The sequence below is a fragment of the Melitaea cinxia genome, chromosome 7, assembly GCF_905220565.1.
Source record: "Melitaea cinxia chromosome 7, ilMelCinx1.1, whole genome shotgun sequence".
Taxonomy (NCBI): Eukaryota; Metazoa; Arthropoda; class Insecta; order Lepidoptera; family Nymphalidae; genus Melitaea; species Melitaea cinxia.
Window position 1 is genome coordinate 5756397 of NC_059400.1, and position 22720 is coordinate 5779116.

The following is a 22720-nucleotide window of genomic DNA, read 5'->3' on the forward strand; positions in this document are numbered from 1 at the left end:
GAAAAACATGTGTGTGTGCGTGCGTGCGTGCGTGTTGTGTGTGTGTATGTATGTATGTGTGTGTGTGCACTATTGATAAAAGTCTCCTCCATGTTTAAATATTTATATTATGCTACTTAGAGATATGCTTATGCATGGATTTAAATTAGCGCGTAACCACAATTTAATGAGTTCGGTTTTTTTATCGTTGATAAGCGAGGACGTAACGTTTCTCAGAATTCGATAATTAAATAGACGTAAATTAATCAGACTCTCATGCGTTAATATTGTAAAAGTAATAAAGAATTTTCCTTCTAAAATGATATTATTTTTAATGAAAATCAATTTAGGTTATTCATTCTTTAGGTTAATAACTGAAAGAAGCTATTAGATTGAAAACAGATCTCAAAGGCGACTTTGTATGACTTATTGAATAATATTCAAGTTTTGTGCCTTAGTTAATTGATTAGTCGTAGTGATTGTGATTAGTTAATTGATTCGTTGTAAAAATAGTTATACTTAATCAACCCTTAACATGATATATCTATTTCTGACTTAATTAAAATTAAAATTCTTAGTTTATTTCTAATTTTATTTACGTTATTATACGTCTATTAAAATATTATTGTACCTATTTCACTTTAGAATACAATATTTAGCATTATAGAAATAAGTACATTTAAAAAGTACAGAATGTGAGAAACTGACCTATAAACAAATAACAATGATATGCTTATTTTATTATTTAAAATTATTTTTAGAGTGTTTTAGAAATATAGGTATTCACGATGAAAAGATGAATGTAATTTATTATTGATTCGTTCATTTTTGAAGTTGATAGGCGAACAGATGTTCAAACTTCATTCAACAAAGGCGTCTGTAGCCACAATTAAGCCGATTAAAGACCGTCGTCAATCAATTACATTCTGTCGCTTTAAATCTATTGTAGACACAGCTGGACTCCTTGAATGGTTAAATGCGAAAAATTATTTGAAATACAACATTTGCTATATTTTATAGTCAAGGTCGGGGACTAATTCTTCGTTGTTAACAGCATTCGACAATTTAATTACTATAATAACCTTTATGAATTAAAATAATCAAAGCTTTTTATGGTATCTTGATTGTTATTCTTTATCTACTAGCGGAAAGCTTTGGAGCAAGTTAACGAACATCAGATTTAATCCTGCTTTCCACTCACAATATAAAGTCATTTACGGCCGTTGCTTTTAATGAGTATATGTATATTTAACGATAGCTTGATATCGCAACAGTGCAACGGAACGAATAAAAAAAAACAAAAGCTAACGCAAGGGAGATTTAAAATTAAAAACCGCTGAGCAGACTATAGAGTGGTATTTTTTAAACGTATATACGTCGTGTTAGAGCACATTGGCGCTTCGCATCCGGCACGCTGCATTTTAACGAAGCTTCTATACGCGACCGCCAGATAACGGAAATTACTGGCTGCGGGCGTACATCTCGCCGCGCTAATGCCTAGCCAACCAGCCGGCCTGCCCGCCTGGCCCATTCAAATACCATATTTACGTTATGAGGGCATCATTAGTGCTCTCATGCGATTTTTAATTTACAATAGACTTACGTTCAAAGCAAACCCTCCCACGTAAACGCTAGGGTAACGCAATTATTCTATCATCTTGCAGATTATACTCTTGATGATTCTTATTAATTTTCTATTGTTAAGAAACAAAAATATATTTTGAGAACAAAATGATTATGTCAGCATTGAAAAATTATCAAGTAGGAAAGCTGAAATAAAAGTTATTCCCTGACACCCATTTTTTAATGACATCAGTCCATAAATCTAAAGCATGTTTTTGTATAATACTAAATTAGTAAAATTTCCAAAAGCTGACTAATCGATACATTTTGCAACAAAAGTAATATTGGTCACGCTTGTGGTTTTCGGGCATGTAGTTTCCTCTTGAGGTTTTGTATTTGTTGTTTGTAGTCAAAAAGTTGGTGGCACACATGTTCAGTATTTACCAACGGAGCTCAGCTAACAACTTCCCTCATTTACATTGTCCAACGCCATAGGCGTTGCTTTTGTTTGTCGTTCGTTTGCTGCCTAAAACATTTTTCGCGATGCGCGATTATAGAAACGAAATTACTGTTTTAAAATATCTTTTGTTTATCAGTATTATTGTGTTTTTATATATTAAAAGTAAATATTATGTCTGTATATTTTATATTATAATTGTATTTTGACTACTTATCGCTGTAATGCACTTTATAATTTTGTGTAAGTAGAAAAAGTTTTTTGTGATTTTTCCTATGTAAATATCGTAGATACCATAATTCGCAGTAAATGAAGTATATTTACATTAAAGAACCTTTAAACAAGAAGTTAGACTAAAATATCAGCTTTTAATTATCCTAAACGGAGTACGTAATTACCATTAATTAACTCGAACACAGCTGTACCACATTGGAGATTATTTATCTACCCTCCTCCCATGTATCTTTCATTCAATTTTACCTCTGCACGCTTTTAATGCAATAACGCTTTGCTATCTCACAAAACAAAACCCTATACCCGAGCACTTTCACCCGTATAGATGGTAAAAGTCAACAACAGACTAGGGCCTTATATTACGTAATATATCATCGTTTCATACTATCTAACTGTTGGACTAATGCTATTTCAAGACTTGGCTTTTTTCTACACTTATGTAAAAGGTAACAAAACTCCGAAATAAAAATTATTTTTAAACATGTAAAGTAATAAACCAACGTCTCGTGTATTGAAATTCAAAGCGAATGAAACATAAAATATTATACAAAAGAGAGACACTTAAAATTTTTCTTATCTTAAAGTATATCTACTAATTTGTATCTTATGTTACTCTTCTAAAACATGGTAAACATTTTCGATTGATTGATTTATCTTGTCTTCACTCTACAACTTCCGGCTGCGTTTAAACAGAGTGTTCCTTATTAGATGACTCGTTAATCACGACAGGAAACTAGGATATATAAATATAGCGTTTTCTCTCTGAAGCGTACGGCGCGACCACTAATCAGCTGGAAATCCTGATGAGAAAACTGTTCATCTACTCTCTCTACGGTATAGGTATTAACTAGCGTAATATTTTGCATGATAAACTAAAGGGAAATTAAAGCGATGCATAATATACTCGAATCGCAATTGAAATGAAACAATGAATAGTTTATAAAACTCCAATATGCTTGTATAAGAAAATGATTCAAATGCGTCTCCATTCATAGCCCACAGGCGATATCGTCGCGACGGCTGGCGGATACATCTTTTTATTTTATTTTCTCGTCGCGCTAACACGAACCGCAAACTTGGATTTTGTCATGAATAATTTAAAACATTCCCTTGCATTACGCGAGATATTACAACCTGCCAGATCGATGGCTGCGAAATACGGACGTATTGATTTTATTACGGGGAAACCGAATTCGCATCGCTACCAGTGTATTGCATTTCAGATTTGAATGAGGACGTCGAAATAAAGTTTTACCTTTGTTTGTCGATGATGAATAGTTGTGAATTTTTGTATAAAATTACTGAGATATATTATTGACAGAACCGTTACAATCACGCGAAGTTTCAATTTGTTCTAATAGTAAAAAAAAATATCTAGACACAGTATCGTTTTTGACACACATGCAGGCATAAGCGCGTATATGCGTGTTGGTGTAAGATATGCAAAAATATCTCTTCTCGTATCACAAGATGCATTTTCTTAAAATTTAATTTCAGAAAACATCTTACGCATTGTTTGATGTAGTATATGAGTCTGGACGCTCATGCCGTCTAGACGGAATAATAGTTTTACAAATTACCTACCTTCAGATAAAGTTGGCACATGTAGAATGGCAAACATTTCGAAAACAAATCGCTGCGATAACTGAACCTCATGTGAGATGCAGTTATCGACATCTATGGTGACATTTAAATACAAAATGTTGTATATTTCACTGTACAGGTTGTATTGTCACATGTGCTCTCTTTTCTCATTTTTTTTTAACAAGAAATGGTACTTGAAATATTAATGACATGAATAATTTCGTATGGAATTTCAATAGTGTAATCTGAGAGGATAAGTAATTACTATATGTGTATATTTCCAGTGGTCTAACATAAAGCAATATTTCTCAGGTCACGCAGGCGGATGCGGAGTGACAGACGAAGTTGTTCAATGGATGGAGCGCATACAGAACTCCGGCGTAGACGACGATCCTCCAGTTTCTACCCCAACACAAACCCATCACTCATCAGCGCCGAACCCACATCATCCAAACAGCCTCAGAGACGATTCGTCTAGGCATGTATCCAAAAATAATTCAATAGTTGATCCTAAGAAGTTTTCAATGTCTGTACTGTAAATTGAATTCATGAAAGTTTGATAATATGAAATGCATCAGTTTCTTGGTTCGGGACTAACACAACCAGCAACAGAAGAAATCTTTTTAAACTTGAGGATTTAAAATTATTCCAGATACAAAAACCCTCACTTAAAAAACCCACTTACCAAAGCAGTAGATGGATTCAGTGGAAAGTTAGGTTGATATTTTTGTTGTCTTATTCGGACTTAACTCTTTTTATTTGGATTTTACTTATAATTTAATTTTTCAAATTAAACTGCCTATACCAGTAGTAAATTCTATGATTAATATTAAAAACAGCGAAAGTTAAATAAATAAATATTTACAATACGGTCATCAGTCTGTTCCTAAAGTACATGTCTTATAGGTCACAGCCGACTGGTATAGCTACATTTTTTTTTTCGATAAACTTACATATAAATAAAACAGGACCTGGGTGACCGAGCTTAGCTCGGTATTTTTAATAAATCGTGTTTTTTGAAAATCATATTTAAATACGAATTACATATTGATAAAATATGAATAATATTTTTCGATTTTATTTTTTTAGAAAAAAAAAGAAAAAAAAACGATAATCGGAGCTGGAAAACTTGAGGATTCGAACCATGATCTTTTCGGCCGAGCGCGATCGGCCGATTTCCCCTGAGCTACTACAACTTTATTGACAGATGCGAAATTTACCTTCTTATTCTGACGATATTGTAGCCATTTTTTTTATTGCCTAAAAACAGAGATAAAACGACATTTTCTAAAAATGAATCCTAGCTAGATTTATTTATCTCCCCCGAAATTCCCTGCATACTAAATTTCATAAAAATCGATGGAGCCGTTTCCGAGATTCAGATTATATAGATATATATATACAAGAATTGCTCGTTTAATAGTATAAGATATATAAATAAATATCTATATTTCATCCAGACTCGAAGCGGGAATTGAACCCACAACTAACCCCCCCCCCAGCAGAAAGCAGGATCACTACAAACTGCGCCAACGGGCTAGACAGAAGTTGAGAAACGGGCAGTCGCTTTATAAAACTAATATAAATATCGAGCTGTGCTCCGCGGTTTCAAGCTTGTTGCCGACGTAGTTGTATAAAAAGAAATACCAATATAAGATGTTCCTTTGTTATTATAGACACTGGGATTTCCACCACTTCAACAAATACTCTCGCGCCGCTAACAGCGAGCACGCGCGGTCGCGCCGCGCGGCCCCGCACGAGAAGATACGCAACATGTGCTCGCTGTACATACAGACCGACCCGCTGATATGGCGACACGTCAGGGAGGGCTTCCCGGATGTAAGTGGCTTGTTGACTATTATCTAACCGACTAACGGTAACCTGATGTTTGTATCCATACGAACTTTATATAATCTAGGCTATTTATATTGTTTATTATTTATTATGGACATTTTTTTTTTTTTTTTTTTTTTTTTTTTTTTTTTTTTTTTTTTTTTTTTTTTTTTTTTTTGATTTATTTGGAAAACAGACAGTGTACAGAGACTTAGTTTTAAGCTAATTACATAAAAAAGAAAATAAAAATACACCATTTAAAAGTTTTCACATACGGTTTTGTGTTGTATAGTAACTTAGAGTATACATTACATACTACTGTAATGTATACTCTAAGTATAATAATTACATGTATATGCGGTGCTAGGGATATATTATTATTTATACCTATAATAAAAGTGTAATTTGTTTATATACGTAGAAGATATTTAAGAACGAAATGTATAAGGGTTTTTATTAGGCCTACATAATCCAAAAATATTTTGATTCGGTTTTTGCATTTGTATTGCTAATTTGTGCATGTTACATCTTAATACACCGCTTAGAAGCAGATAATCACCGAGTCAGTTAGTAATACACATATTCTTGGCTGGTTGCTATAATTCGTTATGTATATTTATTACATTGCATATCGTCAATTTGCTAATGGGTGCTAACTATATATGATTGTACTACCCGTGCATCATTGATTATAATATATTATGTTGACTTTCAAAGTCTAACAATGACCTTACCTTGACCATGTCTATTTTTGTCAGTAAAAATTTTACGGTTTGGGTACTTTATGCAGTGATTTATATAAAATATCTCTAAAAATACAATAGTTTTTTTTTTTTTTTTTTTAATATGGTACATATACATACAAAAGCATCATTCACGATCATAAGCTTCAAAAGAATCTATCACACATGAGGGATATAAGTCCTTTAATCTAAAATTTATATTAATTAATACGTATTAATTATTAACGTAGGCGGCAAAATTTTATTGTTTATGTTCAAACTCGTAGTAAGATATTTTCGACGTGAGTTGAGTTGAGTGTTTGATGAGACAACAATGAGGTATGAAGCAGTAAGTTACTCCTCGGCGCTACTTACATTGGGTGGTCGGACACTTAACTAGGGGCACTACGGATACGAAATATTTGAAAACTTGCCGGAAATTATATTCCAATAATAATTAATAATATCTTTTCAACGACGTTATTGTTTGCGTCATAATTTTAAATGTCAAGTTAGTAATTAATTAGAGTTTATATTACTAAAAGCGATTAGTTTTGTGTGTTAAAAATAGGTAACCCTCTAGTGCTATTTCTCCAACGATACATTTTTAATATTAAAAAAAGATAGTTTCATCATTTCATGGATAGTGCTCACGACTTTGTTTGTTTCTTTGTAATTAATTTTTTACAGCGTACATTACACGGAAACTCATTCTTACATCTAGATTTAGTGTCTCTACATAATTCTCAATATAAAGGTCAATCAAATTAACCCTTATTGGCACCTTACCCTATTTGTTTTTTTTTTCATTTTTTTTTTTCTTATCACCAAAACTTATGTAAGATAAAGTATTATATTGACTGTGAAGCGTTTATTTATTTATAATATTTACGTCTTATTTTTAGGAATACGACTATTTATAATGTAGTGTAATATATATATAGATTGACTTTTATTGTAAAAGGTGTTATTGTTGTTTTGTACTAGCCTGAGTTCTAATATTAAAAACAATTATAAAAAATAAATCCAGAATTTATTTCTGCCGAGCAAGTAAAGCATTATAATTATAACAAAATTATGGGTAATTTTTTGACGATATATACACGTGTCACTAAAATAATAAAAGATAAAATTTTCTCTGACATCCATATAAAAGCATTTTACATAGAAAACTTTATCAATGATCCTGTTTTGCCTTTAACTTGGAACGTAATCAGCTAACGGTACAGGTCTAACACGAAGCTTTAATACATAATTAGTGATTGGGGTTATAATTTAAAACCATGTAACTTTAATACATACATATATAATACATGTAACTTTAATCTTGTAGTAAAACTAGCTGTGCCTCGCTTCATACGCCTGATTATGAGGAAAATGGGTTATCCAACACAAAAATAATTTTTCAATTGTAACTAGTTAGTAGTAGTAGCTCCTGGGATAAGCGCGTCGTAAACGTTTAAACAAACGAACAAGTCAACTTTTCAGCCTTATCATTTAGTATAGATACCTACATTTTTTTATAAATATTATTGTGGTTAAAACTGCACAGTAAGAATATCAACTTCCCGGAAATATGTTTCAGTGATAATTTACGCCTAAATAACAATAAATGTTTACCTAAAGTCTGAAAAAGAATTACGACTAATTAGCTTTTGATAGCATGGTTAAATTAAGTTCTAGTATCGAGCTCAGATTAATAAACAAAAGGCAGATGGAGCGCGCCGAACATGCAAGTGAAGCCATCAAAGCGAATACAAAATCAAAAGCGAATACAAAGTCGCAGCAGTGCTAAAGATAGCGTCGTATTGTTTAAACGTCTCGAGTGATTCATTATTTTGTGTCAAAAAATGCCGTTTTGTGTTATTAAACATTGTGAAAGTTGTTCTCAAAAATAAAAAAAGAGGATGGAATTTCATTTCACAGGTAATTATAAATTATTTAATTGATTTTATTATTTATTCACCCAATAAATTATATGGTTATCTCAGAACACAAAACCTCGACATTATTCAACTGTGTTGCCAGTGTTCGGCGAAATGTTTTTCCCTTCAATTGGGGAAACTACCTGATGGTCTAGGCGTTAGTGAGACTGACTTTTAAATGTACGGACGTGTATTCGATTTCCACACGTAATATCACGCCTAAATAGTTATTCCGAATTTAGATGTATTTTTATCTGTTATTACCATTTACTGTGATTCGGTCATTAATATCTAATGCAGGAGCTTAAATAATGATGAAGTTATTTACATATATGGTATATTTTGTTAGGTTGTAGGCAATAGCCAGATTATAATATTAGTGGAATTAATGGAAGATGCTAGATATATTTAAAGAATACATATTATAATCAGTGTCAAGTTTTATTATTTAATGATTTTTGCAGATTGCCGACAGATGTTGTTCTACGCGAGGAATGAGTTTCTATTATTCGCCAAAGCAGGCAAGACAATAATAGGCAGGCTTCAAAATTTTGCGTTGTGTGTTCATTACATTTTAAAGAGGATGGCTTATGCTTTACCGAAAAATGTCGTAGGTTGATAAAAAAAAATCCAATGTAATTATTTGTAATACTATCTAATCTTTTGGTCTAGTCTTTAAGTTGTCTGTATATCGATGTATGTGTGTGTGTGAATAAATGATGATGATGATTATTATTATTATTAATAATAAATATTTTAAATTATGTATGTTTTTTTAATTTGTCTAATGAAATAAATATGATACTACTGAAAAACACTAAAGTTTTATTATCTAGAGTTGTAAACTTTGTAAAGTCCATTTAAACCTTATTAAACAAAAACAAAATTAATACCCGAAGCAAAGTGTGGACGGACCGCTAGTTATAAAAATCTTGACATATTACCTATTTCTTTCGTTATTTTTAACGAAACCTTTATTAATATTATTATTATTATTAAAGTATTTAGTTATAAATTCATGTATCCAAATAAAACTTTAGAACCTATTGTCGTAAAAAGACATTTTAAAAAATACAGGGAGTTCTTTTCTTTTTATGGTATCATTATACACACATAGATGCACGTGTTCCTACAGTGCCATTTCTAGTCGCCACGCACACATGAATAAAAAGTGGCTTCATACTTTTTGTTGCACACGCTCTATCTGCCTTTTGTTTATTAATCTGTGGTATCGAGTTTAAAAAAAATATTTATTTTTCCTTTTTAGTTATCGCTGAATAGGTTTCTCAGTCACTTCAGCCTATCGCAGTCTACTGCTGGACATAGGCCTCCCCAAGTTCGCGCCACACATCCCGGTCTTCCGCAATCCTCATCCAGCCTACACCGGCAATCTTACGTAGATCGTCGGTCCAACGGGCCGGAGGACGTCCCACACTGCGTTTGCCAAGACGCGGTCTCCACTCTAGGACCCGTCTACTCCAACGGCCATCGGTCCTGCGACACAGATGACCAGCCCACTGCCACTTCAACTTGCTAATTCTGTGGGCTATGTCGGTTACTTTCGTTCTCTCGCGGATAGTCTCATTTCTAATCCTGTCTTTGAGAGAGACCCCAAGCATAGCCCGTTCCATTGCACGTTGAGCGACTTTAAACTTGTGGACCAGTCCCTTGGTCAGTGTCCACGTCTCGGCTCCGTATGTTAACACAGGCAGGACGCATTGCTCGAAAACTTTTGTCTTCAAGCATTGCGGAATCTTCGAAGTGAAGACTCGACGGAGCCTGCCAAACGCCGCCCAGCCCAACCGAATCCTCCTATCGGCCTCCTTCTCGAAGTTGTTGCGGCCTAGTTGGATAGTATGGCCTAGGTAAATATAATCCTGAACAACTTCGAGAAGGGTACCATCGACCGATACCGGTATCGGTATGACTTGGTTGTTAAACATAACTTTCGTCTTATCCAAGTTCATACAGAGACCGATACGTCGGGAGGACTCGTTTAGGCCGGCCAGCATTTGGCCTAACTCATCCAGCGTATCCGCAAAGATGACAATATCGTCGGCGAAGGTTTCTCAGTATGCTAATTAAATTTAGAGTAACTTGACTTTGCTTTTTGAGTTAATCTCAGCAAGCCCGTTCATTTTATACCCATATTCTAGGAAAGTCCACCATATTGGATGTAGGGAAACGAATTTTAGGAGTGCATTAAAAATAAGTACTCCGCCATCTTGGATGTGGACACCATGTTGGATTTAGGATTGCATCGCAGAGGTAAACGCATTGTCATTCGAATTGAACGGGTATACAAAATTTCAGCTCAATCGGTTAAAAAATTGATTTTCATGATTCCACCCTAACAAATTATACACATTGCGCGTTAATTGTCCGGTCAAATTAGACCAAAAAATAAGAGTGAAGGTACATAAATTCAAAAAGTTGGAAGCGTTATAATATGCACACGTTTCCACGCCACCACTGAGGTAGTCTACTTAGCGCGTTACAATGACGCTTACAATTTATTTTATCGTTATATCTCAGAAACGGTGGCTTTTAGGAAAAAAATATTGGTACCTTTTTTATAAATAATTCTATAATCTACAAGTTTTGTTTTAGGTAATTTTGCAATAAAAGTTACCGTTATGAAGAAAATCGCGATAAACTAATTCTTTCCTTTGACCTCGACATAGATCAGGTAAAAAAAGGTAGATAATGCGCGGCCTTTGTTGTTACTGAAGCCACAAAACTCGGCTCCTTCAAGTAAACACACGCGCTCACGCACACATATGCACCAAACTACGCTCATTTTCGTTAGTATCTCACGGGGCCTCGTACAGTAATTTTGCCTTCAAAATGCCGTTCTTATGTAATTAAATGGTGCAAAAACAATACCAAAGTGAATAAAAAGTCTGAAGAAATATCGTTTCACACGTAAGTACATACAAAACTTTATATTTCTTGTTATTCCAAAATAATATTGAGGTTATTCGGAACTTATAATTTCGATGTCCCGAAATGACGTACTGAGGGAGTGTTACCAGTAATTATTATTTCCATTAGCCCAAAATGCGGGTAAGTAAATTGTAGGCAATCATAGAAAAATAAATAAGTAGAAAGTGGACAACATTATTGTTTTTTTAACCGACTTCCAAAAAAGGAGGAGGGTTTTTTTTTTTTTTTTTTATGTATGTTACATCAGAACTTTTGACCGGGTAGACCGATTTCGACAAATTTTGTTTTAATCGAAAGGTGGTGTGTGCCAATTGGTCCCATTTAAATTTATTTGAGATCTAACAACTACTTTTCGAGTTATATCTAATAATGCGTTTTTACTTGACGCTTTTTTCGTCGAACTACGTTGTATTATACCGCATAACTTTCTACTGGATGTACCGATTTTGATAATTCTTTTTTTGTTGGAAAGAAGATATCCCTAGTTTAGTACCACGATAAGGAAACCTGGATCTGATAATAGAATCCCAGAGAAATCGAGGGAAACTCGTGAAAATCCGCAATAACTTTTTACTGGGTGTACCGATTTTAATAATTTTTAATTTAATCGAAAGCTGATGTTTGTCATGTGGTCACATATAGATTTTATTGAGATCTGATAACTACTTTTTGAGTAATCTTTGATAACGCGTAGTTACTTGACTATATTTTCGTCGATCTACGTAGTATTACTCGTCGATGTGATTGAAGTCGGTTTTTTTTTTCGTTTGCGAGCAAACACAATTATTTTTTTATCGTGTGATTTTTGTTTTTCCTAAATTGAAGTCAAGTTAAATATGAATTTTTAACTCGTTTGTTTCCTTTTAAATTTGTGAATTAACTACTCATATTTTACTACTAAATATCATGGTTTTAGGTTTCCAACGAATATTTTAATAGGAGATGAATGGGTAGCTGCTTTACGACTGAGCCGAAATGAACTACAACGACAGCCATCCTCATCTAGTTGATTTGTTCAAACCATTTTGATAAAGCTAACATGTACATTACAAAACGTGGACTTCGTAGAGTACCATCAAGTACATACTACTACTTACTACTACGTATTTTAATGTTGAATTTTTTGTTCTAGGACCTACCGGATGAGTTTAAATCAGTCGTTAACCAAAATTCAATCTTTGATACACCTAGAAAACATAAACTAATAGAAAAGTTAAAAAAACAGGAACTTAATTTAAAAAAAAAAAAATGTAAAAATAAAATCAATTTATTACAGCAAAGAGTTAGACGTCTTTAAAGCAGGAACTTGCTCCTCAGAGGAATCATCAATTACTTAAAAACGCAAGTTTTCATTGACACAGATTTATATAATTAAATAAATCAAAACACGGCTACAATAGATTTATGTAACAATTTGAATCGAAAAAAGGAGTATATATATTTAAAACTATAAACAGGTTTTTATTTCCACATACCCATTTTACCTATATTAAATTAATTGTTTAATAAAAAATTTAGGGACTTTTTTTAAAAAGTGTCAACACTTCACTCACTCACACATCTTTAAAAAAGTGGCTTCACTTTTCTGTTCTAGGTGCGTTATCTATTTTTTTTTACTTTATCTATGGACCTCGAGTAAATCTTTTTTCATTTACCGGAACGATGGGGAATTTTGAAATGTTGTTTTTCATTATGTTTTGAACAATTTTACTCACTTTCAACTTGATGTGAATTTATATACCTTCGAATGGCTAGATTGAACGGACTATAAATAAATAAATAAATAATACAAACTTTTTTATTCTTCATATATAAATTATGCGTCACGTTGTTTGTCCGCGATGGACTCTTAAACTACTTAACCGATTTTAATCAAATTTGCACACCGTGTGCAGTTTAATCCAACTTGAAAGATAGGCTATATTTTATTTTGATAAGTACATGTAAATATTATATTCAAGAAAAAAATAAATAAAGCGATATGAAGTTCGCTAGGTCAGCTATTTTTTTAACCGACTCCCAAAAAAGGAGGAGGTTCTCAATTCGTTTGTATTTTTTTTTATGTATGTTACTTCAGAACTTTTGACTGGGTGGAGCGATTTTTACAAATTTTCTTTTGATCGAAAGGTGGTGTCATTTGGTCCCATTTAAATTTATTTGAGATCTAACAACTACTTTTCGAGTTATATCTAATAATGCGTTTTTACTTGACGCTTTTTTCGTCGACCTACGTTGTATTATACCACATAACTTTCTATTGGATGTACCGATTTTGATAATTCTTTTTTTGTTGGAAAGGGGATATCCCTAGTTTAGTACCATGATAAGGAAACCAGGATCTGATGATGGAATCTCAGAGAAATCGAGGGAAACTCTCTAAAATCCGCAATAACTTTTTATTGGGTGTACCGATTTTGATAATTTTTAATTTAATCGAAAGCTGATGTTTATCATGTGGTTACATATAAATTTTATCGAGATCTGATTGATGACTGTTTGAGTAATCTTTGATAACGCGTAATTACTTGACTATTTTTTCGTCGATCTACATTGTATTACTCATCGATGTAATTGAAGTCGGTTTTTTTTTCGTTTGCGAGCAAACACAAATATTTAATAAAGAATTTATCTTTTTTTTAATTCTATATTATACATACATATATATATAATTGATCTTTTTAAAAAAAATTATATATGCGTTTAACACCTCGTTTTTTTTAATCTCGATAATTTTCAAGAACATCTGAGTATCTAACGATAATTCTACAACTTAGAAAAGTAATTACTTAGTACTCATACTGGGCATAAGGGCAAATTATCGTGAATAAATACTGGTTTTGTGTTACACTGAAAGATTGAAGAAATACTAGTGGTCGCACCATAATTAATTTAAATTTTAAATTTGAACATTAAACAAATGTATGCATGTGTGTCAAATATATGGTAATGTGTGCAATGTTTTTTTTTTTTTGTTGATTTAATGTTTTTTATGCATAATTTAAAAAAAGTTAGCATTCTGCACTCCTTATCTATATAAACCATACATAATTCTTTGTTTAGTTACACTTTATCATTCAAAACGAAACTAAAAAAGAACTACAGTCTCTCAAACAGCGTAGTACAAAGGATCAAAGGACGATTTTATTTGCATCTCATAACTATATTAATGAATAATTCTTGTAACTTTACAAAAGTAATAGTAAAATAAACTCCTTGAATGAGGAATAAAATAACATAATCTTGTCTCTTATGTTACGATTCAGCCTGTAACACCACTGGTGGGCATAGGCCTTACCACGTGGGAGAAGGATCGGAGCTTTATATACAACTAGCTGACCCCGCAAACGTTGTTTTGCCATATGTTATTAACCCCCCTTAATCGCCCCCCTTATAACTTAGGGGTATGAAAAATAGATGATGGCCGATTCTCAGACCTACTCGATATGCACACAAAATTTCATAGAAATCGATCCAGCCGTTTCGGAGGAGTATGATAACTAACATTGTGACACGAGAATTTTATATATAAGAGAAGATGAAATATCATAATTATGTTACTTCACTTTAAATAAACAAAAAATAAATTTTCTTGAACAGCATCGAGATCCAAACAAGAAGAGCGAAGTGGACATGAAGACCAGAGAAGAGATCTTATCTTTGATATCTCATCACGTGACCGCGGTCAACTACATCTACAGGGATACGAAGTTCGACGGGCGCAAGGAGCATCGTAATATACAGTTTGAGGTTCAGAGGATAAAGGTATGAATCATTTTCCTTCCTCTTTTTCACAACTAGATCAGCAAGCGTTCGGCTCAACTGATGGTAAACGTAGCCTATAGACGCCTATAATACCAGAAGTATTACCTTCCCCAGGAGCTCTGGCCATGTTACCACATGAACACAATACTGCTTAAGAGTAATATTATTTAGCTGTGATCTTCTGTAGGACCTTCAAAGGTCCATTCCTATATTCGAAAACGCTTAGTTTTGCCGTCGATTTTAATAATATATAACATATTGGGAGAAAAATGCGTCAGTTTTGAATATTGGAACCGACCTCAACTCTCTTGTATTATAATTGATCTGTTGGCGCAGTAAACAGTTATCCTGACTTTCTGCTTTAGGGTTGTGAGTACGTCAACTGATCAACAGTGACGGTGAACAAAAATTTTGTGGTTAATATATCGCTAGCTCTGCTCAAAGTAAGATCTCAGTCTTTTATTTAAATTTCCTTGGATTTCTGAATTTTTAAAACGCCCTGCACGCACACACCATACATACCATAGTACCAAAAATGTTTATTTTTATATGAATAAAATAATTCGAAATGATTGCAGATCGACGACGATTCATCATGCAACACTCATCCATTCGCGAGCGAAACAAATCAATTCTGCTTGGAAAACATCGATGTGTCAAATTTCTTAAATCTGCACTCGCTTGGAAACCACGAAGACTTCTGTCTGGCGTATGTCTTCACCTACAGGGACTTCACCGGAGGCACTTTGGGTGAGTGACATATCAAATTAATGTGCTTTTGAAGTCTTCTTGAATAAATAGATTTAGATGTGATTTCTGAATCGATTTACAGATTCTTTAATAACGAGTAATGCCCATATATAACGCCTTTCCACATAATTCAGTAAGGAACTTCAGGGTTTTGAGTAAAAATATTGAGTTATTGAATTTTATTTTATTTTATTTTTTTTTTTTTTTTTTTTGGGAAAGAAGATTTTTGTTACGTGTAATTTTTTGTTAAAATATTCTCCTATGTTTATTTTTTTGGTCTCAAACTAAATATTTATTGCTATTAAGTTTACCATTTTGCTGACTAAATCGATTTATATAACCTAGAGTATGAGCGCTATTTAATTTTGCTTACTAACTTTTAGTGCTAAAAGTCTCGGCTTAAACTATTTACATATCTGGTAGTTTGTGTATTATTTGAGAAATTGTGGGGCTCGATAATATTAATTATTTTTTACGACTACTGTTCTTCAAGACAGGTGTCATCAAATTTTCTCAAAATAAACACGGAAGTCTCTTTAAATCATTTATAAATTTAATATATAAATTAAAATAGAAAACTCCATAAAGTTTGTACGTTTAATTAATGTACATATAAAATTGAACTGTTCTACAAAAATCCCGTGTTTTACAATTCAATAATTATTGTTGACGTTCATCCTATCAAATTTACTTTATATAATTCACTCTGTGGTTAAAGATACATATTTAATATTTATTAGGTTTAATGGACTTTCAATCACTGTATGAACAAACACAAAACATTAAATAAATAGTAAATCCATTAACAAATTACATAATAACCGCCATGATATCGCTTTCCTATGTCAGTAGTAATCTATTATGTCACCAAACAACTGCTATACTATAACAGCTTGTCAATCTCCCTATGCTGATCTTTGCCCTGTTCTGCAATAAAGAAGGGTTTTATATTCTAATTAGTCGCGCTGTTCTTTTGCTGGCTCCTGATGAAATATCTATTATATTACAAAAATCGATATTTATAGCTAATATTTTTTGGACGATATATCGATAGTTTGATATTAAAATGAAGATATCGATCGAAGAGGTTGAAATATTCTTTTTTTTTTAAATATGTCAAATTATTTCATCTACAAAATAGTCACCAATTTAATTTACTGTACTTTATTTACACTATATTATGCTTTTTCCCGTTTATAGTTTATTTATTTACTTATTAACTTAAAACGAAATGAATATAATTTTGTATTGCTCTGGTTGTGGCCAAGGGTATATTTACCGTATGCCCAAAAGAGCCAAGGTCCGGGGTGGCATTCTGCGAGGGGCGGCGCAAGCGGAGCGTTCTAGGGATTTCGATTTTTAATATTAAACTGCCACTTGTGTTAACAAAGGTACCTAAAAAGTTAGCAGAAATATATTTACTATATTATGTATATATTCCTCTGAACATTGACGTATGTTTTATAAGTCTTCTTTGGATTTCATCAAAACAATAGCTCAAATAAATATGTATAATATATTTATTTGTATTGTAAACAAACAGTATTACAACAGATATAAAAACAATTGGTATATAAACAAAAAGTACTTAGCGTAACACAAACACCGTTTACCACGGGTTACTATATATTGTAACATAGTAGTGATTAATAAAATGATATTTATCATCAGGCTTAGCGTGGGTGGCAAGTGCCAGTGGCGCTTCCGGTGGCATCTGCGAGAAGTACAAGACGTACACTGAGACGACAGGTGGCATGTACCAAAGCACGAAACGTTCACTCAACACTGGCATCATTACCTTTGTCAACTACAACAGCAGGGTTCCTCCCAAAGTGAGCCAGTTGACGCTCGCTCACGAGATCGGACACAATTTTGGATCACCGGTGGGTATATTCGTATGTTTCTAATTCTAGTCAGTCACATTTATGTTTACTTTACTTGCCTTTCTCACTCTTTATAACAGTAGGTTCGTTTACGTTAATGTATTGTATTTGTCAATTTAAGAATTAAGACAAACAAGATCTAGTTGGATAAATACTCTATAAGTGTATGAACAATGTAATGGTACAGGTCTGGTAATATCTACTGGGTCTGCTTGTGATATGTATAATCATAATTATATAATAATAGTACATGTACAATTTTGTTTACAGCACGACTATCCTTCCGAATGCCGACCAGGCGGGCAGCAAGGCAACTACATAATGTTCGCATCGGCTACTTCCGGTGATAGGCCCAACAATAGTCGGTTCTCCGCTTGCTCTGTGGGCAATATCAGTGCTGTGTTAGACGCTATGAGAGACGCGAGCGGTCGCAAGCGGGACTGCCTCAAAGAGAATGAGGGCGCCTTCTGCGGGAATAAGATAGTTGAGGTTAACGAGGAGTGCGACTGCGGTAAGTGTATCACAACAAATATAACTGATGTAGGGCACGACAGGATATATTATGCTATAAAATCTGGAACAGCTCGACTGGGGAAGTGGGTGTCTCGACCTTACAGAAGATCACAGCTAAATAATACTTTCAAGCAGTTTTGTGTTCCTGTGCTGAGTAAGGTGACTCAAGAGCTCCTGAGGAAGGTCGGGGCTCCTACTGTTTATACCTAATAAAATTACTGTCATATCTGGAAATTTAATTGAGTCAAAATAATTGGTTACTTTATATACTTATAGTAATATTGTAATAATTCATAGGCTACAATGATAACGAATGCAATGATCGTTGCTGCTACCCACGTCACGTCAGTAACGGTGATGCTGAAAGAAATAGCTCTGCGAAAGGTTGCAAGAGGAGAGCCAATACACAGTGCAGGTAAACAGTTAAAATTGTCATCGTACACCAAATTAAGCCCATATTAAATGATCTTGAGGAAAGATTATTGTTAGTCATGACAAGGATATATCTATTATGGTTGATGGCTTAATTATAGCGGTATTGGCTTGCCTTACTGTTTCATCGTTTTAGCCGTTTTTCTTTTCTTAGAATTGATTTCAAAGTGACCAATGCTATTATAGAAGTCAACACCATAACTTACATGTTACGGCGACTAAAGACTTACTGATGCTTAATAAAATACCACCATTTTTAGTTCCATATTTCTTTTTAATTAAGATATAATTCTAAATCCCGCTATTCAAACTAACCAGAATTCACTGTCCCTAATATATATGTAAATAAACTATGAATGGTATGTATAATTGGATATAGAAATCAAAATTATCTAATACCTCGAATCTCTACTCAAAAAAAAAAAAAAACAGCCCGGGCCCCATAAACAGTCTAACTAGATAAAACTTTAATGGATAGTGTCACTTCGACTCTACTTGTTATGCTTGCGGCTCACAATTCTATAATATAAAAATGAGTCGCTGAATGTGTTGCTAAGCGCAAAACTCGACAACGGTTGGACCGATTTCGCTAATTAGTTTTTTAAAATATTCCTTGAAGTACGAGGATGGTTTTTACGGAGAGAAAAATTCTAAAAAAAAAAAATTTAAATTTCCTGAAAAAGTCTAAAAACAACACTTTTCTATACTCCCATACAAAAGATTTGTGATAATACTTAAAAGTCAATTTGAACTTTAATACTATACGATAAAGTTTGTGTTAGGCGATACGAAGTTCGCCGGGTCAGCTAGTTTCAAATATATAAAAAAGGTGGTTACTTACCACGGATAAAAGGTTAGCCAGCTCAATAGAGAATTGAAAATAATTCGATGAGCGCCACTTTCGGGTGCCAGTGGTGGGTGCGGTGGGTGGGACAGACTGAGCTCCACCTACCCAACCGCACTACGCCAGTGGTGGGTGGGACAGACCCTGAGCGTGTGTTGCCGCAGCCCGTCGCAGGGCCCGTGCTGCAGCGCGCAGTCGTGCCAGTTCGTGCCGGCCGCCGCCAACCAGACGTGCCGCGAGGCCACCGAGTGCAGCCACGCCTCCTTCTGCTCCGGCCGCTCCGCCGAGTGCCCCGAGCCGCGCGCCATGCCCGACCACACCAAGTGCAACAACGGTGACGTCTGTCTACCTCTCCTCAGCTCACACAGTTCACTGCTGGACATAGGCCTCTACAAGTTAGCGCTAAAAGTGGCGTGAACTCATGTGTTTTTCCCATAGTCACCACGCTGGGCAGGCGGGTTGGTGACCGCAGGGCTGGCTTTGTCGCATCGAAGACGCTGCTGCCCGTCTTCGACCTGTGTATTTCAAAGCCAGCAGTTGGATGGCTATCCTGCCATCATTCGACTTTTTAAGTTTCAAGGTGGTAGTGGAACTGTGTTATCCCTTAGTCGCCTTTTACGACACCCACGGGAAGAAAGGGAGTGGCTATATTCTAACTACCGTAACCACACAGCAAATTGTTACATTGATAGACAATAGCTTATATTTAGTCCTAGCTATTAATCAAATGAATCAGCTAAAATAAAGCTAAATGGATTATCCATATTATAATTTATAAATATCATTGTCCATCATTTTTTTTTTTTTTTTGAACGGAACTAAAGCATAAAAATAATTCAGTGGCAATATTGTTATCGCTGACGGCTCACAGAACTCACAGCAGTTACAGCTCACGTTACTATTCATTTGAAATTGCATATTGCAGCATATATTAGTGACATGTATGTCACTGAAGCACACTGATATCCTAATCGATAAATATTTATTCATCAAATAAATGCATTTTTCGTACTTTTTGTAGGCACCCAACTGTGCATCAAAGGAGAATGCAGCGGTTCCATATGCCTAGCATGGAACATGAAAGAGTGTTTTCTATCATCATCGCCAACGAAAATCGGCGACGGAGTAACAGCTGTTGTAGACCGGCGGGCGTTATGTCAGCTGGCGTGTCAAACGGGACCGGATCCGGATTCTTGTCGAAGTACAGCAGAGTTCGCTAGCTCGGTTGGCCTGCCCCCCGGTGGTATCAGTCTCAGACCCGGCTCGCCGTGTGATAATTTCCAGGTAAAAATTATCCTAAAAAATGTTTTGATAAATTCATTTTTTATTATAACGACTATGTGGCTAAAGATTTGTTTTCTATACTTCTTGATCGTCGTGATTTTGTCTTTGTTTATCGTTACTTTTCTAGTTATGTGTGTCATAACGTGAAATTTTATAGTATAGAACTTTCACCTTAAAAGATAATGAAAATTATTGAAAAATAAACAAAAAGCTTCACAGTCATAATATCTGAAATATAGGATCCGTAAATTATAATTCAAACGAACCGTTTCGCCGAAGTTATACTTATAGATTTGCATTACAATTTAAAGTTTGGGTAGGGTAACATAGTTTGTTATCAATAAACAATTAATTATTTATAGAATTGTTAGTGTAGTAAATTCAGAGTACAATGAAAGATATTTAAATTTTAAATTTAGACATAGTTTTACTGTTTACTACTGTAACAATTTTTTTTCAGGGTTACTGTGACGTTTTCCTGAAATGTCGAGCTGTCGACGCAGAGGGTCCGCTGGTCAGGCTCAAGAATCTTCTATTGAACCAAGCTACCCTACAAACGTTACAGGCGTGGGTCACTGAGCAGTGGTGGGCTGTTCTGTTGGGTGGAGTCGCCCTCATTGTGTGTATGGGCGCTTTCGTTAAGTGTTGCGCAGTTCATACGCCTTCCTCCAACCCAAAGAGACCGCCTGCGAGGTTTGTTTTTCATTTGAAATATGTTAGCACTTTAATTCATTATTCTTATAAGTATCAATCATGACATCAATAAATTGATTTTGTGGATGATTTATTATTACTGTTTTTGCTTATATTGGTGGTTGTTAAAACCAACTGTATAATTTTGTATAATATTTAATACTATTGTTTTAATATAAAGTAGGTATTGTACTTCATAATTAATAGTTAGTAAATGTCCCTCTACTAAATACGAGTAAATATCACTTTTTTGAAATCAAGACGTAAAGCTTTGCAATTTTTTGATAACTATTTCGCATTAGCTATGCTCTAGTTCTAGCTATGTTCGAGCGTTCCGAATCGTTTTTAAAGTATTAATATGCGTGCAGGCTGAGATTTAAACAAAGGCCTCAAAGAGTGACACCGAGCGCTCCGACCGTTCCATGAAGTAGCTAACTAAGTAGTTGCTCGCAGGCGGCTGTCGGAGACGCTGCGGCGGCCGATGAACACGCTGCGGCGCATGCGCGGCGCGGCGGGCGAGGCGCGGCGCGGCGCGCGGGAGGCGCGGGCGCCGCGCGCCGGACACCGCCGCGCGCGCGCGCACAAGGGCTACGCGCCGCCGCTCGCCTACGCGCCGCGCGACCCCGGTAAGTGCTCGCCGGCTCGCCCCGCCCACTACTAGCTGCGGCGCGCCGGACACCGCCGCGCGCGCGCGCACAAGGGCTACGCGCCGCCGCTCGCCTACGCGCCGCGCGACCCCGGTAAGTGCTCGCCGGCTCGCCCCGCCCACTACTAGCTGCGGCGCGCCGGACACCGCCGCGCGCGCGCGCACAAGGGCTACGCGCCGCCGCTCGCCTACGCGCCGCGCGACCCCGGTAAGTGCTCGCCGGCTCGCCCCGCCCACTACTAGCTGCGGCGCGCCGGACACCGCCGCGCGCGCGCGCACAAGGGCTACGCGCCGCCGCTCGCCTACGCGCCGCGCGACCCCGGTAAGTGCTCGCCGGCTCGCCCCGCCCACTACTAGCTGCGGCGCGCCGGACACCGCCGCGCGCGCGCGCACAAGGGCTACGCGCCGCCGCTCGCCTACGCGCCGCGCGACCCCGGTAAGTGCTCGCCGGCTCGCCCCGCCCACTACTAGCTGCGGCGCGCCGGACACCGCCGCGCGCGCGCGCACAAGGGCTACGCGCCGCCGCTCGCCTACGCGCCGCGCGACCCCGGTAAGTGCTCGCCGGCTCGCCCCGCCCACTACTAGCTGCGGCGCGCCGGACACCGCCGCGCGCGCGCGCACAAGGGCTACGCGCCGCCGCTCGCCTACGCGCCGCGCGACCCCGGTAAGT

At 35.9% G+C, this 22720-nt stretch overlaps 1 protein-coding gene and 1 long non-coding RNA gene across 2 annotated transcripts in view; both read left to right on the forward strand.

The window, feature by feature from the left end:
- LOC123655262 (disintegrin and metalloproteinase domain-containing protein 10) overlaps nucleotides 1-22720 on the forward strand; it is a 91529-nt gene that overhangs the window by 67551 nt on the left and 1258 nt on the right. The window contains exons 5-15 of the mRNA XM_045591079.1: nucleotides 4130-4295; nucleotides 5494-5656; nucleotides 14841-15005; nucleotides 15584-15755; nucleotides 17427-17638; nucleotides 17909-18149; nucleotides 18449-18566; nucleotides 19592-19761; nucleotides 20449-20711; nucleotides 21172-21404; nucleotides 21858-22030. Of these exons, the coding sequence (XP_045447035.1) occupies nucleotides 4130-4295; nucleotides 5494-5656; nucleotides 14841-15005; nucleotides 15584-15755; nucleotides 17427-17638; nucleotides 17909-18149; nucleotides 18449-18566; nucleotides 19592-19761; nucleotides 20449-20711; nucleotides 21172-21404; nucleotides 21858-22030 (2076 nt within the window). The remainder of the gene's footprint in view (nucleotides 1-4129; nucleotides 4296-5493; nucleotides 5657-14840; nucleotides 15006-15583; nucleotides 15756-17426; nucleotides 17639-17908; nucleotides 18150-18448; nucleotides 18567-19591; nucleotides 19762-20448; nucleotides 20712-21171; nucleotides 21405-21857; nucleotides 22031-22720) is intronic.
- LOC123655263 lies at nucleotides 8076-9029 on the forward strand. The gene is made up of 2 exons (XR_006743366.1): nucleotides 8076-8298; nucleotides 8762-9029. It is a non-coding gene; the product is annotated as an uncharacterized LOC123655263 (long non-coding RNA).